Source organism: Microplitis mediator, chromosome 2 (assembly GCF_029852145.1).
Source record: "Microplitis mediator isolate UGA2020A chromosome 2, iyMicMedi2.1, whole genome shotgun sequence".
NCBI lineage: Eukaryota > Metazoa > Arthropoda > Insecta > Hymenoptera > Braconidae > Microplitis > Microplitis mediator.
Window position 1 is genome coordinate 22,449,039 of NC_079970.1, and position 17,433 is coordinate 22,466,471.

The following is a 17,433-nucleotide window of genomic DNA, read 5'->3' on the forward strand; positions in this document are numbered from 1 at the left end:
GATTACTAATTAAAAATAAATTTAAAAAATTTCATTTGCTCAATTTTTAAATAGATTTGATTTTTGCCAGACTTATAATTGTTGATGATTGTGAATGTAGCAGACGACAAATTTAAAATTATAAATAAATAGAGTAAATAATTTTTAAAAAAATATTTACAAAAATGCACTTATTAATTTCAAAATTTTTTAAGTCGCATTTTATTTAAATTTAATTTTATTAATTATTTACTCTATCTATTAATAATTTAAAATTCGTCTGATGTCTGCTACATTCACACTCATAATTGTTGGCATTAAATTTTATTAAATTAATCAACAAAAAATTTAATTTGCACTTTAATTTTATCCAAAATATTTTAATAAAGTTATAAAAAATTTAATTAAATTTTTATATAAATTCAAGTCATGTCCCACTTGTAGACCATTAGATTTAAAACATCTTAAAAAAATGTAACTAAAAATCCCATAACAAATTATTATTATTATTGTTATTATTTTTATTATTAATGAGCAATTAAAATCGACAAAATAAGAGAAAATATATATATAAATATATATAAGCATGAATACACGCACCAACAAAATTATAATTTAAAAAAAAATTCAAATACAAAATAATAATTTAAGATTTTGATTAAAAAATAATTTATATGACAATTGTTATCAATAAATATTAACTATTAGTTTTTATTAAGTATATTAATGTAGATAGTATACATATATACACATATATTTGCACCTGTAATACATTCAGTAATAATTGATTAGTTATAAGATTTAAAAAAATAAGAAATGAGCGCGAATAAAAGATTTAAAAACACAGTTATCAATTGGAATTGAATTAGCGTGTATATTTTGTACATATAATTGATAATCATAATTAATATAACTATAGACTACGATGTTGAATACCCGTATAAATAAATAAATATATATATTAATGAAAAAAAATATATATATAAATATAAGAAAGTAGACACGAAACTTGGATATTAAAATAAAAAGAGATATATATTATTGAAAAATAAGCGCACCGACGCAACTTCTTGCTTGATTATTTTTTATTTAATTACTTAAACTTCTTAATCATTAATTTAACTTTACTTCATTTAATTGTTAATTAACGTTTGTTTTTTTTTATAGAAAGTATGCTGGTATAATTAACATTTGAAGTAACAAATAATAAATAAATATATACACGACGTTGAGATAAATGTGGATCTACGTGTTGTGTTATTATTATAATTATTGTAATGATAATGATAATTTATAATTAATAAGATATAGAGATTGTAAGTAGTTTTACATATTGTACCCCCCTCAACACATATGTAGATGACTCGCATTCCAACATCTAAGTTTTTAATGAAACAAATAAAAATATAAATTACTTTTATCATATATTTAGTGGTGTTTATTATGTTGAATACTTATATGTGAACCTTATATATTTTGTTGTGGTACTGAAAGTAGCTGACGTCTGATAATTTTAAATATTTATTTAAAACTAACAAGTCATTGAAGTTAATCATTTTAAAATTCGCGCGCATTGTGATCCTGAAGTTAGAAGACAATTAACAGTTGGATTTTTTTTCAACATCAATTAAAAAAAAAAAATATGCAGTAGAGAATTAAAAAAGCTATAGGTGCAATTTTTTTTTATAATTTGTCGCTTTTAAAGAAAAGCAAAAATTAATAAACTTTGGCTGACTGGAGTATCATCGCGTGATCCTGAAGTTCGCAGACGATTTACAATTTTCGGATTTTCTTACTACAAATAAATTACGAAGAAAAAAATTCAATGCATTTTTCATAAATATCATTTTTTTAATCATTAACTCTATTTATTTATAATTTTAAATTTGTCTGATGTCTGCTACATTCACACTCACACAATAAAATTCAAAAGACGATGGATCGGTTCAAAACTGCCTGGGGTGTAGATGTCAATCTGCTTTGTCAAAAAAAAATTACATCGGGATTTAAATTGGGTAGGATATATACTCATGTATATAAATATATACTAATTCAAAGATAAATTTATAGTGATATATTTACAATACAAGTTAGCCGATATCTAATAATTTTTTGATGTTTTTGAAACACGATAAATTATAAAGAAAAAAATTTTTCAAAAAATTGCACCTATAGCTTTTTGAATTATTTACATTTTTTTTTTTTTTTTTTGGAATTGATTTATTGAAAAAAAAATCTGAAAATATTTAATTGTCTTCTAACTTCAAGATCATAGTTTTTTTTAAATATTTAAAAAAAATTTTAATGCCGCGCTGCATGTGTTAGTTTTTACAACTGACTTAAAGTTTTCTCCGTTACCATCCGAGTGGAAAATTCTCATCATCAAAAGTAACCTCTTGTTACTTCAAGATCCACGATTACGAATAGAGATAAAGAGTAAAAGTAACTTCAGATTTTTTTGCCGTGTGTAAGTGGAATGGTGATCACTTGATCCCATATTAATTTAAATTATTCTGTCACAAATTATTTAGAAACAAATAATGGCAGCTCGTAGAAGCATCAATGCCATAAACTGGTCAGCCATCGCCGAACGTCTAGCCGAAGCTGATAAACCCATTTTTGCTTCATTTCGTTCAAAGTCTGATGGTTACCTCCGACGGTTTGTATTTCACATTCCACTAAAATTCATTTCGTTATATAATTTTTTTTTTTCCTATTACTATCATTTTTTATCTACTTATTTATTTACTATTCATTTTCCATCTCTTCAGTTCCATTCAATTTTTTTTTACCAACAAACTCTATCCTATAAATATTTTTAACAATTGTTGTAAATTTATTAAACTATTTATTCAGCATGAACGAGTACCCAGAAACAGTACCAGCAATTGATTGGGCTGCCTACAAAAAGAGTATTCCCAAGGCATCATTGGTTGATGAATTCCAAAAGCAATATGAGGCCTTGAAAATTCCAATTCCAGCAGACAATTATACATCTATTGTCGAAGGACAGGAAAAAGAAGCGGTATGATTTTAAAAATCCTTATTGGGTGGGTTCGGAAATTCTCTAGCTCTAGATCTAGAGTTGCGACACAGCGAGAGCTAGAGCTAGAGAATTTCCGAATCCACCCATTGTAAAATATTTAAATTTAAATAATTATACTGCTGAAATATTGGCCATTACAAATATAGGGTACTAGTTTTGGACACTTAAAAAATTTAAATAAAATAATGTGTCAAAAACGCAATGACATAATTCATTTTTAAATGCACCTGAAGATCGGAACGTTTTTTGCGCAACAAAAAAAAATTGAAAAGTAAAAAATTTACTGGATGACTAGATTTCTGAAATTTTTCTCATATAGATGTTGTATGTCAGTCAAAAATATGAGACCACTCCCAACCACCAGAACTACCCCTTAAGCAGACAATTTTTTTTAATTTTCGTTGCATGAAAAACGTTTCGATCTTCAGGTACATATTTTTAAAATTTTTTCAAAGATATTTTTATTTAAATAATAAAATGGAAATTTTATTTTATACTTTTTCATTGATTAAAATAAAAAATTAAACGTCCAAAAATGCTACTTCTATCCTACACTAAAAAATTTGTGGAGTGAACGCGGAGTGAAATTTACTCGGAGATTATTTTAACATTAAAACTCCAGACCGTTGTGGATGCAGATTCAAATAAAATCGACATCACTGAAGAAAAAAAAATTCTCTATTCACTCCGTATGCGAAGTAATTTTTTTTAAAACTCCGGAACTCTCAGTATGAGCGAATTTAAATTGCAATAAAATCCGGATTTTTTACAATGCAAGAGAGTTGGACTTACAAATTCGTTTGAATAAAACCGTAAAATTTTTATACACCTGACATATTTATAGATGATGCTGATCAATATATTTTTTACAGATGGAGCACGTCAGGAACTTTATCACAGAATCAAACCAACGAATTCAAGGTTACAAAGCCGAGATTGAGAAAATCGGTAAAATGCTTCCATTCGACCAGATGACTATGGAAGACTTTGCTGAGACTTACCCAGATGTCGCATGGAGCCCAGAGAAACCAACAATTTGGCCCCACTTCCCCGAGTACCAACCTGGTGATGAGCCTGAGCCAATTCCAAAGGCCGAGCACTAACTTTTTAAACCGAACAATTGTCAGTGATGTACAATTGTAGTACATTGTATAATAATTACATAGAATTATATCGAAATTCATCTTTAAATTGTTGGTATTTATTGATTACAATGACAACGCTAACAATCAACACTCATTTAAAGATAATTGTAATCCTTGAGTAATAAATTCTATTATAAATTATTTTTTGCCTTTGATTTTAGTCATTGGGTGAGTGAAAGTCGTTTGTTTTTTAAATAAACAATTTTTATTTATAGACTTATAGATATAAACAATAGTTATTTCAACAGATAACATCCATAGATTACATTTAGTTTAATATTTTATTTTTTCTCTTTATTTTGATTAGTTATAGTTAATTAATTAATATGACTTTTTAACGAGAGTAATTGCAGATTCACATTAACTGTAATTCATTTACATTTTTTTTATTTTTTAATTAAAAGATAAACATGTATGAAACAAAAAAAAATTTCAGATCTATTTTTTGATTTGCATATGGAAAATAATTATCGAGGAAGCGCAAACTCGAATTTGTATCAATGGACTGAGCTAGTGAATTGAATGCTTAATTACCCAGTCCCTAAATTAACAATTTGACTTTTTTTTGAAATTATAATTCAAGCTCTGAAAGTTGTCGATTAAATAAAAATCAAAAATATTTTTTAAATGTACGGAAGTGAAATTTAATATTTTTAGTCTTGAAAAATAATAAAAAAATTTTTTTTAGAGAAATTTAAATTTCTTAGTGACAAGAGTGAGAAGTGGAAAAAAATTCCACGGTCACTCAATAAATTCTTGAGAAAAAAATATTTAAAAAATCTAACGAGTGTGAAAGTAGCAGACATCAGACAAATTTAAAATTTAAAAAGCAGTGTTACAATTCTACTCACAACATCTCTACTCAAGAGAAGCAGCTACAAATCTACTCACTCACAACTTTACTCAGCCTCAATTCTACTCACAGTTTTTTTTACTCAGGTTTAACTCTACTCAGTTACATCTTTACTCAGCGACAACTCTACTCACAAAGAATTGCTATTTTATCGATAGGCTAAAATACGTGAGTAGAGTTGTAACTGAGTAGAGTTAAATCTGAGTAAAAAAAACTGTGAGTAGAATTGAGGCTAAGTAAAGTTGTGAGTGAGTAGATTTGTAGCTGCTTCTCTTGAGTAGAGATGTTGTGAGTAGAATTGTAACACTGCCATTTAAAATTATAAATGGCACGTGGCCCTCCCGGGACGATAGCCAAGAAGGAAAAAAAAAATTATAAATAAGTAGAGTAAATAATTTAAAAAATAATATTTACAAAAATGCACTTATTAATTTGAAATTTTTTAAAAGCGCATTTTTAAAAAATTTTATTTTATTAATTATTTTCTCTATTTATTAATAAATAAAAATTTTTCTGATGTCTGTTACATTCACACTCATAAAATCTAAAATTATTTTGTCAAAAATCGTGCGACTGTTTAACGATGGAAATGTGCGCGGAATCATTTTTTTATCAGTTGAATAATGAATCGTAGATTAATTAGTATGTATATTACATATATTTAGCTGTCAACTTAATATGACTCCAGTCAATGATCAATTAAATTTATGAATCTATGATAAGTTTAATTTTTTTGTCCTGAATTTTAGATACCTCATTATTTTGAATGTATAAGTATTTTATTTATGGTAATTATCTTCACGCGGACGGAGCAATAAGCCCTTTGAGAATATCAAAACTGTTTCCATCAGGCTGGACTGAAAATATTTTACCATCCGCACTTTCAACTTCTAAATATCCAAAGCTATCGATCCCCAGTATCTTAACTTCTTTGGTTACTCCATTTGATGAAATGTTTACCCGAGTGTCTCTATTAAATTTTAAAATTAAATACATACATTAATTTTTACTGATTGTTGTTAAAATGTTAATTAAATAGAAAAAGAAAAAATTAACTTACGTGTGAAGCCAGTAGTCATAATAAAGTTGATAGAAATGATTGATGTTATCATTTTGCATTGAATCCAACAGAGACTCAAGTTGATTAAAAACAAGAGCGAAGAATTTTTCATACCCAAGTGGCTGTAATTTGGTACCTTTTTTCTCATTATACTTTTTAATTGCATCGTTAATGCAACTTGTTGGAGTACTGTTCGATAAATTAACTCCAAGACCTGCAAACAAAATTAAGTCAACAAAAAAAATTGCCTATTTTTAACTAAATTTTAAGTTTAATTAAATCATTTACTCTGAAATATTGAAAAATATTTAATTAGCATCAAAACTTAATGTGACAAATATTTTAATCCATCCAATTTTTTTCCGCCGTCTAATTTTAGTTTTTTAAAAAATAAATTAATAATAAATATTTACCAATATTGCATATAGCTTGCGGTGATTCAATGAGCGTCGGTACAATAAGGCCGCCAATTTTTATTTTATTTCCTATATAAATATCATTAGGCCATTTAATATTGAGATCGATATCCTGTAATTTAATAAATAAATAATTAGTTAATTAAATATTTTACACTAATAATAAAAACCGTAAAAAATTTTTAGTCCGTGGTGTGCCGGGATTGATTTACTATTAAAATTTTTAACACTATAGGTGTTAAATTTTGGACTGTGTTAACACCACTAACAGTGTAAATGTATAAGTTCTTTATTTAAAATTCTTGATTACTTCGACACTAGGAATTAATTTTTATTTCATAATTATCTACAGTAATAATAATAATGATATACTAGTGATACAATCTGTATGTTATTTTATAATCTTTAACTACAGATTATATTATCGGACAATATTTGAAAAATAACACCAAGTGGTGTAAAAGAAAACACTCATGTTGTGTTCAAAGTTAAAAACTTGATATTTTACACCAAGAAAATTTCACACCAGTAGAGTAAATCCAGAGTGAATGCAAAGCGGATACCCAGACAGCATTCAAGTCGGAATGATTGCTTTACGACGTCTTTTTGAAGGCGTCCTCAAAAAGTCTTATAATGACTTCTTGAAGGTGTCATTTTTAAGAACCCTTAATTGAGAGTTCTTGAAGACTCCATAAATAAGACGTCAGTTTTGTGACGACTAAATGTATTCTTTTTTAAACTTCTTTATGAATTCAAAATTAGGAGCTCCTTAAAGACGTCATGGTAAATTCATACTGAAATTTTATTTGCGAAGTCAGAAAAAAGAACTCTTTTTAAAGAAGTCTTACTGAGTTCGCTAGGTGGCTCATTCGACATCTTGAGAACTTCTTAAAGACTTCTTCAAGATGTTGATAAGACGTCCAAATCATAAATAGGAATTCATTCAGAACTCATCAAGACGTCATTTTGCTATCTGGGTAACTATTTATTTATTTAATCCCCTCCGATTGAAATTTACTCCGAACGGGAGTTAATTTTAATATTGAAACTCAAAATTAGAGTGAATGTGGATTTAAATAAATAACTAACTCTCTGTTTACTCTGTATGCGGAGTAATTTTTTGAAAAATTTACTAGAATTTACTCCCAATTTTTTACGGTGTAAAGTTCTCGGAGACGATTTTCACAGCAAATTTTTTTACAGCGAATAAATAAAATTAAATAGGTACCTCGTAACCGGGAATTGATTTAACTGCTGCCACTACAGCTACTACAACAATATGTTGTAAAATAGATAAATGATTACCAAGATAACTATCAAGTGGAATATGTAATTGTAATGTAAACATCAAGCATCCTTTAGCACTTAGCCAAACATTTTTATGTCGGCCTATAAATATTTAAATAATATTATTATCATTATTATAAATTAAAATAAATTTATAATTCAAGTTTATACCTTGACCCTGAGTTTGTTGACGCGGGATAACAGCCAGCCCATGATGTAATTTACAACCGGCAACTACATCCATTGATGACGTCATAATATCCGCGTAAATTACAATACGTCCTAAGTCTTTGGTTTTTAAATTCTTAAACAATAAATAAATATTCAAAAAAATGTAAATTTATATATTAGTAGTAATTTGGTACCTCAAAATATTCAATTGTCGAAAAGTTATCAGGACACTGATGTAACATGATTGGTAGAACTGATGATGATGCTGGTACTAATTTATTGGTATTGCTACAAAACTGTAACTTTAATTTATTTGTTTTAAAAATATCATTTGCCTCCATTTTTTCTTTCAATCGTTCCAGCATTTCCAGTTTAAGCTGTTTAATGAAAATCAATTAATTAATTAATTACATACTTATAATAATAATATAAATAGATGCATAATATTAAATAAAGTCTAATTGTAAGTGTTAAGTTATTAATTATAACACTTAAAAGCATTACAATTAATGAAAATAAAAATGTCTGTGCGGTATTAATATTTTGTTATTTATAAATAAAATAAATGCCAATCTAATTAAAATAATAATCAATTTGCGTGTATACGAGCCTCGTGTCTACCCAGAAAAAAACCAGGATTAAAAACAATGTCTCCAGCATCAATTGGCTTGACATCGATACCCAGATGAGAGCCAAGTAAATCGGACAGTATTTCAAGACGCGCGGAATTGCTTTCTTTCAATGCGCGGAATTTTGTTTCTTCCATTTCGTACTGAGATGGATCTGCCTCGAGGTGAATTTGGGAGAATAATGCTTTTCCCCCAGTGCTGGGTAGGTCTGCCAGGACAATGCTGGGTGTATGCCATGTTTCCTCGGCTCCGAGTACTCGTACTTGGAATGTGTGAGTTTTTCCCTGCTTGTCTTTAACACTCGAAGACACGGGAGTCACTGGAGTAACTCTGAAATAATTTTAATTGTTTTTATTTGAGGTCGCTTTTTAATTGCTGGGGTCATTAGCGGCTTTAAACTCTTGGAGGCATGTTCAGAAATTTACACTGGAAGAGAAAGATGCAACTTCTACATTTGCAAATAGGGTAGAAGTAGCATTGGCAGCCGGTGGACATTTAATACTTTTTTTTAATTAATGAAAAAAAAATGCAATAGTGTGATAAAAGTATCTGATAAAATTTAGAAAATTAATTATGTCATTGTGTCTTTTACAAATTATTTTATTTTTATTTTTCTAGTGTACAAAATTGGCCCTAAAGTGGCCAAAAACGGTACCTCTACCCTCCCTGATTAGAAAATACGATTCGTGAGGATTGAAAACGATTAAAAATTAATCCTCATTAATCGTTTTTAATCGTCATAATCCTCATGGTTTTTCACATGTAATCGTCTCTAATTCTCAAATAATGATCAATTATTTCACGATTAAAAACAATTAATGAGGATTTTGTTCTGGTCCTGCATGAAGATTAAAAACGATTCAAAATGATTAAAAATTTAATCGTTCTTAATCCTCTTTAATCATCAATTGAGGATTTATGAGGATTCAAAACGATTAAAACATTTTTAATCCTCACGAATCGTATTTTCGAATCAGGGCTATTATCTAGTCGAACCAAAAAAACAATACTACGGAGAAGGTAAATGAAATTTTAATTAACCCACGTGACTTTTCATTTACTAACCATCTGGTTGGATATTTATCACTTCCCAGAGTGTTTTCTGAACATGGCCAGTAGTACGTTGGAACTTTGGGGTTTTTTGTAAGATCCGTAGGCCGAATCTCAGAGATTCGCACCCATATTTGGCCAGTTACCAAGTTCGAGCGGTAAGTCAAGTAGCAGACTTGACTTTGAGACATCTATAAGATGTCAGTTTTCAGACTTTTTTTGACATATCAATAAGGCATCAAAATGGTGACAAAACGATCAGAAATTCATCACCGATAAAATATCTGCTTAAAAGACGACACATTTATATTTATCTAAAAAAAATTTGTCTTGTCCTTTTGAAAAACATCTTTGACATCTTAAAGTTGTCTCTTTGCTACTTGGGTACCTTTTTTTTTAGAAATAAAGTTTATTTGCATTATCATAAAAAATACATCTTTATACTCATAGTAAGGCTGCAAACAAAACTTAAACTTAAACACTGCCTGTTACGGCAGATTGTCATGTTTACTCAGAACCTAACTACCTCGTACCAACTTTATTCAAAAATCGTTAGCCCTAAGATTTTTTTACTCCATTACATCATTATTCCAAGACAACTCTACCCAAACTTTTGAGAAAAAGTAAACAACTCAGTAAGCAGGAAAATGCTTTCTTTTTCTCAGAAATTTGTGTAGAGTTGTCTTGGAATAATGATGTAATGGAGTAAAGAAATCTTAGAATCAAGAAATTTTTGAGCTGAGCTATTAGGGCTAACGATTTTTGAATAAAGTTGGTACGAGGTAGTTAGGTTCTGAGTAAACATGGCAATCTGCCCCTGTTACTTAGCAGCCCTGGTGAAAATTTTTCGGAATTTTCTCTGCAAAACTCAGATCTAAAGTTCTATAGATTTTTTCAGAGAAAAGTCCGAAAAATTTCCACCAGGGAGTGTTTTAATGTCGGTCTCTATGTTTGGAGCTGCTTACATTAATAAAGTCTTTGATAAAACAAAATTATGATGAAAGTTTCTGATTAAATTTGTGATAAAAACTGTTGTGTCTCTTAATAACAAATTCTGTTGTCTATACTAGCGGTGAAAAATAACAAAAAACACCGTCACCAAAGCCTGCTTACCTCTCGGTCATGGTGACTGGCTAATTATTTGAAATAAAAGTTTAAATAAATATATGATAAATTTTACTTGACATCCTCATGGTCTTGAGAAAATCTTGATTTAACTGGCGAAGCTTGGTAACAAAATATGTGATGCATCATCTGAACATTTTTCCATTTACCGTAAGAGAAACGCACTAGCTCATGCTCCCGTACCTCGGCGGTTTTGAATGACGGCAGTAGTGTATGCAATGCGTCGGAACACAATGCTAATAATTTTCCACCCTCAACAATGTAGTCAACTAATTGGGAAGCTATTTCACAGTCAACATTACCACACACTACTACTAAATTCGCTTGATCTCTCCAAACATCACGACGCGCATCTTCAGAGGACAATTTATAAATAACATATCTAAAGAAAAAGTATATGTTATATATATTATACTAATTATTTAAGAAAAATAGTAGATACTTACTTGTCTTTGTTTAATGTCTGCTTCAAGACGCGCTCAATATTATCACTCGCTAGAGAAGAGTCTGCATAAATTAAAACATTCGGCGGTTTGGTATTTCCTGGATAATTCGGAAGATTTTTTTTTACTGAGTACCTGTAAATAATGACAGGTTGTTAAATAAATTTTACTTATTGAAGTAAGAATGCAATAGTAGTATTTTATACATTTTGGACGAGTGAATATAAAAAGTTACTGCGTACAAATTTTAAACACGTGCCCGGTAAGTTTATCAGCACAAGTGTTTCTGTATCTGTTGCTACGCTAGTTTTGTAGAAATGCTTGAAAAACAGCTTGTTATTTATCTAGTGTTGCGCAAACGTTAGACATCTAGGGACCGATAGGCAAAAAGGTCAGCGAGGGACCCATGGGATATTCAAAATATTTTTATTAAAAACAACGGGAGTAAAGTCCGTTTAGATGGAAGTCGTAGTAAATATATCGCGTCACCGAGGTCATAATGGATGGTATCCTAAAGACGCTATTGAAAAAACATAGACGCGTATACATTTTTTTTGTAATCGATGTACTTTTTATGGACAAGTCATTTATTTTTATACTTTAAGATTAAAAAATAGTAGTTTATATATCTAGGATTGTTTATAGGACCCAGTTGTGGCGATTATCAACACACGGGCATTTTTTTTTTCCCTATTGGATATCTCAATTGGACCACGTGCCAGATACTGTTGTATTTTTTTATTGTTTATTTTCTTGTCTTGATTCCAGTGGTTTGATCACGGGTAACACGACTTTATCTGTCTGGACAAAATTTCCTGACAAAATCTCTCCAGGATAAAATTTCTAAAATTATTTTTATCAGTCCAATCCCTGATGGCCATACTATCACTTCAAAAATTTTACGTTCAATGATTTTGATTAACGTCACAGTAAGTTTACGTCAAGTTCTTGCAATTGACGATGATGTCAAATTTGGGCTGGGAATTTCCCATGATTTCATACATGTGTGTAACACATTCTATTTATTTATGATATACATAAAATGAGAAAAAAAACCTGAATACGATTCCAATCGTAAGTGTAGAAATCATTATAATTACATAGATTTTTATCTCGTTTATAGAGATCGTGTTTAACAGATTTTGTCCTGGAGAGATTTCGTCATGGTGGAACCTTGATTACGAATGTTTTATACGTAATTGCATTAGTTTTTGTAAGAAATATTTGAGAAGTACACCACTGAGTGTCTATAGACGGCAGGTAATAAAGGGCACTTGTTAATATGTATCAAAAATTTTGTCTCAATAAGATTCAATGATCGAGTTCAATGTTTTTTGCACGCTATCTATAAAACATGCAATTAAAAATAATATTTTTTGCACTATGACGTCACAACTCGAAAGACTAAATATTTTAATTATGCGCTTTCCATACCTAATATTTTTATCTGTCGACTATTGGCGTTAAATTTCGTACATTTTGATTATGAGTTACAAAAAAAATTTTTATACGCCAAACACGATATCATTAAATTTTTATATATGTGCCATTGTAACAATTGATAGAAAAATAAATGAATTTTAAACTGAAATCAACTTTCACGATTTTCAATGTTAATTTATTTTTCATATCCTCACTATTATAGTCGAATCGCGTTACTTTGCAAGCGTGTGAGTTTGTACATGATTATTTTTGTAGTCATAGAGGGAGAAGTCTTCCAAGAAATATAAGTCGGCGGACTCATAACGCGATTCGACTGTAATTTTAAAAGAACTCTTTCGAAACTAGTACGACAAGAGATTATTACCGTGTGCGTTGCCTATAATTATAAAGCGCCACCTACACAAACATAATCTGACATTTTTCGAGCATGCGTTGTGAAAAATAATTTACTTTTCAGCACGATTTGTGCACGACGTATCTGAAGGATCTCCTTTGAAAGTCTTTGGCAATATTCTCTCGCATATGTTTGCATTTGAAGTTGAAGCGCTTGATTTGGTTTCTATCTTTGGTTCAATGTCATTGATGTTCTGCGTCGAAGAATTATTTGAATTCCCTCCACTAGACAGCCGGTCTGGAGTAGCCGAGTTACGGCTAAAGCTCGCGTTTTCGGACATCAACAAATTTTGACGTTCCAAGTCTCCGCGGTCCATCAAGCTCGCGGATGCAGGAGTCGGCGGGGGCGTCGATGGTACCGACGTACTGTCGTCTGGTTGGAAGTCGCCTGATATAAAATAATTTAGTAGATAATTACAATTAGCAGTTTTAGTTGTTAGATATTTACCTAGAGTGTCATGTTGATAATTTATTTCTAAAACAGTCGGCATTTGTAATGACAGCGAGCGACTTCCTGGGGACACAATAGTACCGGGTAAATCGTCGACTTCAAATGATTCATTTTGTTGCGACACATGACGCGCTGTACTGCTAAATAATTTAAGTGTTTTTATATGAGCTTCCCATTGCGCTTTTCCAACTAATTCTATAATTAAATAAATTGATTAATTAATAAATTAATTAATTAAGGAAGGAAAGGGGTCTGAGATACAAAAAAAAGAGGATATATTTGTGATTTTTTTTTCAGAGTACCTTCGTTATTAAAATTCTTAAAATTTGTGACATTATTAAGCATCATTTCAAAAATATTCTCCTAAATTTTCATAAAAAAATATTGAAAAATAAGCCAGAGGTAGTGGGGAGAGACGAGTCACTTTAAAAAAAAAAAAAGTCTTTATGCCATAGGCAGGATAAGTCATGACTGCCTTATCAGGGGTTGTCAGATATTTTCGGCTGGGTCTTTTTCGAAAACAAAATCTCTCAATTCAAAACACAGACCGCACTTTGATGGATTACTGTCTAATCTAGCGAAGTGCGCATTAATTGTTTGATAATGTTCGTTTGTTTCAGAGAAAAACTCGGTCAAAGTTTCCATTTACTGTACAAGTGCAACAAAGATAGTACCGTTCGTGGGTTAGAGTGTAATAGAGAGAAAAGTGCGAACCCCTGTTATCTGAAATCAAAAAACCAAAAAGATTTCTTTAGTACACAAGTTTATCTGGGATTTGAACGAAGGATTTTTTTTTCAATAACTACTTATTTTTTGATTAAACAAAAGGAAGAATTGTTGGCAAAAATCAGAGTTCTTTGATTGCACCTCTACCAAAAATTCAAAAATAAATATTTTGTTTATTCCTTCGTTTAAATTCAAGATAAACTTAAGTACTAAAGAAATCTTTTTGGTTTTTTGATTTCAGATGAGGCAGTCATGAGTTATCCTGTCTACGGCATGGAAACTTCTTTTTTTGAGGTGACTCGTCTCTCCCCACTACCACTGGCTTATTTTCCAATATTTTTTTATGAAAATTTAGGAGAATATTCTTGGAATGATGCTTAATAATGTCACAAATTTTAAGAATTTTCATAACGAAGATACTCTGAAAAAAAAATATCCTCTTTTGTTTGTACCTCAGACCCTTTTCCCCCTTAATTGAATGTATTATTAAAACTAATTACTTTTATCTCGTAAAGAAGTCGATCGATTTAAATTATAGCTGCAGGGTTTTCCTGTAACTTCAACGGCTAAAATAAAATAATAGTATATATAATTAGTGATAATTAATTAATTAATTGATTGATCGATAGATAGATAATAAAAGATATTAGTGAAAGTAAAAGCAAAATTACATTCAATACGCGTGAGTATTAATCCATTGTTAATAAAGCACGGGCCTTGCATTAGTGCAATAGATAATTTACTTATGTGATCAATGTCACTTTCCATAATAGCGGCAAATAATTTATCAACGGTCCATGACAATAATAATCCATAATCTTCTAACTAAATAAGTAATAGAAATTTAAAAAATGCTTTATGTCATTGAATAATTAAATTAATTTAAATAATTCTTACCTTGATAGCTCTGGCAAATGCATGGGGATTAAAGTTTTCAACATCAGCCTCAATTAATAAATATATTTTTGAATCATCAGCTAGTCTTGTTTGATTACAATTATCCATAGTCAAGGGAAAATTTGTTTTACCAAATGGATAAAGTAACCATTCACTTACTTCTATTTTTTGCTGTTAAATTAAATTATTATCAATGTAATTACAATTAATTATACTGTCAATCTGTCTAACTTTCACCCTAGGGATGCAATGGCGTTCCCTCAACTGATCCCAGCAATTTTATCTCACCACAAGTGGGACCACATAAGTAATCTTATGACAACTTACTAAATAATAGACAAAACAAAACGGTGCTGCGACTATTAAACCGAAGACAGTTCAACCTAGCGACATTTCAACTGACAAAAAATCCCTGATAAGAGGGCACCTAAATAAGGGGGTCCAGGTTATTTTTAGTTGAAATGTCGTTCGGTTGAATTGTCTTCGATTTAATTGTTACAGAACTAGACAAAACTATCTCTGGGTACCGTCATGTCATAATAATTATTATCAGTCATTTCTGATAACGAGTATGGAATTTGCTGGCTAAAAATATAACATCAGCTGAGAATTTGATTATTTATGAGAATTTATGTTATAAATATTTAATGAAATTAGAGAAAAATAATTAAAAAATGTAAATCCGTATTATTCAATTAATTTTGCTGATGTATTTATCTACCTTTTGGTAAATGGCCCTGAAGATTTTTTTTTCCTTCCTAGAGTCAATATTATCGACGTTCTAATTAGCAAATTGTCTAACTTAATTTATTTAGTATCTGATTCTGTGCAATTTTCAGATAGTACTAGTAAGAAAAAATATTATATATTTACTAGATATGGAATTTTTAAATTACTTTATTTTTTTTGTATAAATGGAGGATTTTCTGAAATGGAGTTAGAAAATTTTCTAATTAGAATGTCGTTATTTATACTTATTTTCACAATGTATGTAATTATTTATAAATAAGTATTAATAAATAAATAAATAAATAAATAAAAATAAATGATGTCCCAATCGATGGGATCAGTTGATATGAAACCCTCAGGCAACTGTACTCTGATAGCCTGAGTTTCTAATCAGAAAATTGTACATTAGTTGCAATTAACTTGACAACTTTCCCAGAAAATTGGCGACAATCTTCTGCTACAATTTGATAACAACTTTCCGATAAAATTGAAGGCAACCTTCTGTCAACTTTTCCCACCAAATTTCTCAAAAAGTTGCCATCAACTCATAGAAATATCAATTTTTGCGGCCAACTGCTGCAGAAAATTGCTGCCAATTTGGCTATCAGGTAAATAAATAAATAAAATTACCTGAGGATAAATACTACATAGTCTTTTATCACCATGGCTCCAAATAAGGTCATGAAGTTTGGCAATATTTTTATTTGAACATAAATGTGACGTAAGTAAATCTTGACAGATCACACTTCCAGTCTGTTTAAAATTTACATCTGCAATTAAATAAAATCAATAAAATTACCGAATAAAATTGATAATTATTTAGAAAGAAATGAAAAATTTAAACCATCTTTAGAAATATCTGGAGATTTTATATAAAACATTATAGAAGGTTTTATATTATCAGTTTGTAAATTATTATTATTATTAAGTGCAGTCAATAGACGTGTTCTCAAAGACGTCAGTCTCCATGCTTGTACCCAGGTTGATATCATGTAGAATAATGTTAATAACATGACTTATATTTATTTATTTATTAATTATTTATCGAGATTAAATCACTGGAATTTTGTCAACTCCTGAAAAAAATTTAATTAATAAGAATTAATTATCCAGTAAATTTATTTTGACATTTATCGGGTTTATAAGCTTACTTGTTTATAAATTTAGATTCTTCTGGATGTGACAGTGCATTTTTAGTTTGTTTGTTGTATTGTATTATGACATAACAATTAGACTAAGACTTTGAATTGTTGTAGAGTTTTTATTGTTGATTAATTTATTTATTGATTAAAAAGACGTTATTGTTCAATTGATTGTTAAATGTCAGTGAACCACTTGGAGTTTTAAGTTTTAGTTATATTTATATGTATATATATATTTATACTTGATACGCAAATTAGTATGTGGTCATGTCTCGTGTCGTGTGTCGCAAATCAGCGATAAATCAACAAGAAACTAACGACCTGCGACATCTGTAATAAAATTCAAAGAATTTTATTATCAGAAATGGACCCCAGCGAGTTTTAAATTTCATGCCAGTTTTTTAAATTTCCCGGGCAGACAAGCAGCAGGTATCTGAAAATTTAAGTG

General features: G+C 29.6%; 2 protein-coding genes across 2 annotated transcripts; one reads left to right on the forward strand and one right to left on the reverse strand.

Moving 5' to 3' along the window:
* The first annotated feature begins 2,394 nt into the window (after positions 1-2,394).
* On the forward strand, positions 2,395-4,311 carry LOC130678609 (ATP synthase subunit d, mitochondrial-like). The gene is made up of 3 exons (XM_057485938.1): positions 2,395-2,638; positions 2,836-3,004; positions 3,898-4,311. The coding sequence occupies exons 1-3, from the start codon at positions 2,520-2,522 to the stop codon at positions 4,126-4,128; spliced, it is 519 nt and encodes a 172-aa protein (XP_057341921.1). The 5' UTR covers positions 2,395-2,519; the 3' UTR covers positions 4,129-4,311.
* Positions 4,312-4,392: 81 nt separating this feature from the next.
* LOC130678587 (biotin--protein ligase) lies at positions 4,393-17,298 on the reverse strand. Its single transcript, XM_057485904.1, has 17 exons — positions 16,995-17,298; positions 16,688-16,919; positions 16,474-16,613; positions 15,115-15,285; positions 14,889-15,042; positions 14,718-14,783; positions 13,489-13,686; positions 13,098-13,428; positions 11,208-11,339; positions 10,817-11,143; positions 8,568-8,916; positions 8,152-8,334; positions 7,958-8,090; positions 7,728-7,888; positions 6,497-6,611; positions 6,084-6,297; positions 4,393-5,993 (listed from the first exon to the last, which is right to left on the reverse strand). Exons 2-17 carry the CDS (start codon positions 16,854-16,856, stop codon positions 5,822-5,824), a joined length of 3,015 nt encoding a protein of 1,004 aa, XP_057341887.1. The 5' UTR covers positions 16,857-16,919; positions 16,995-17,298; the 3' UTR covers positions 4,393-5,821.
* Between the last annotated feature and the right edge of the window lie 135 nt (positions 17,299-17,433).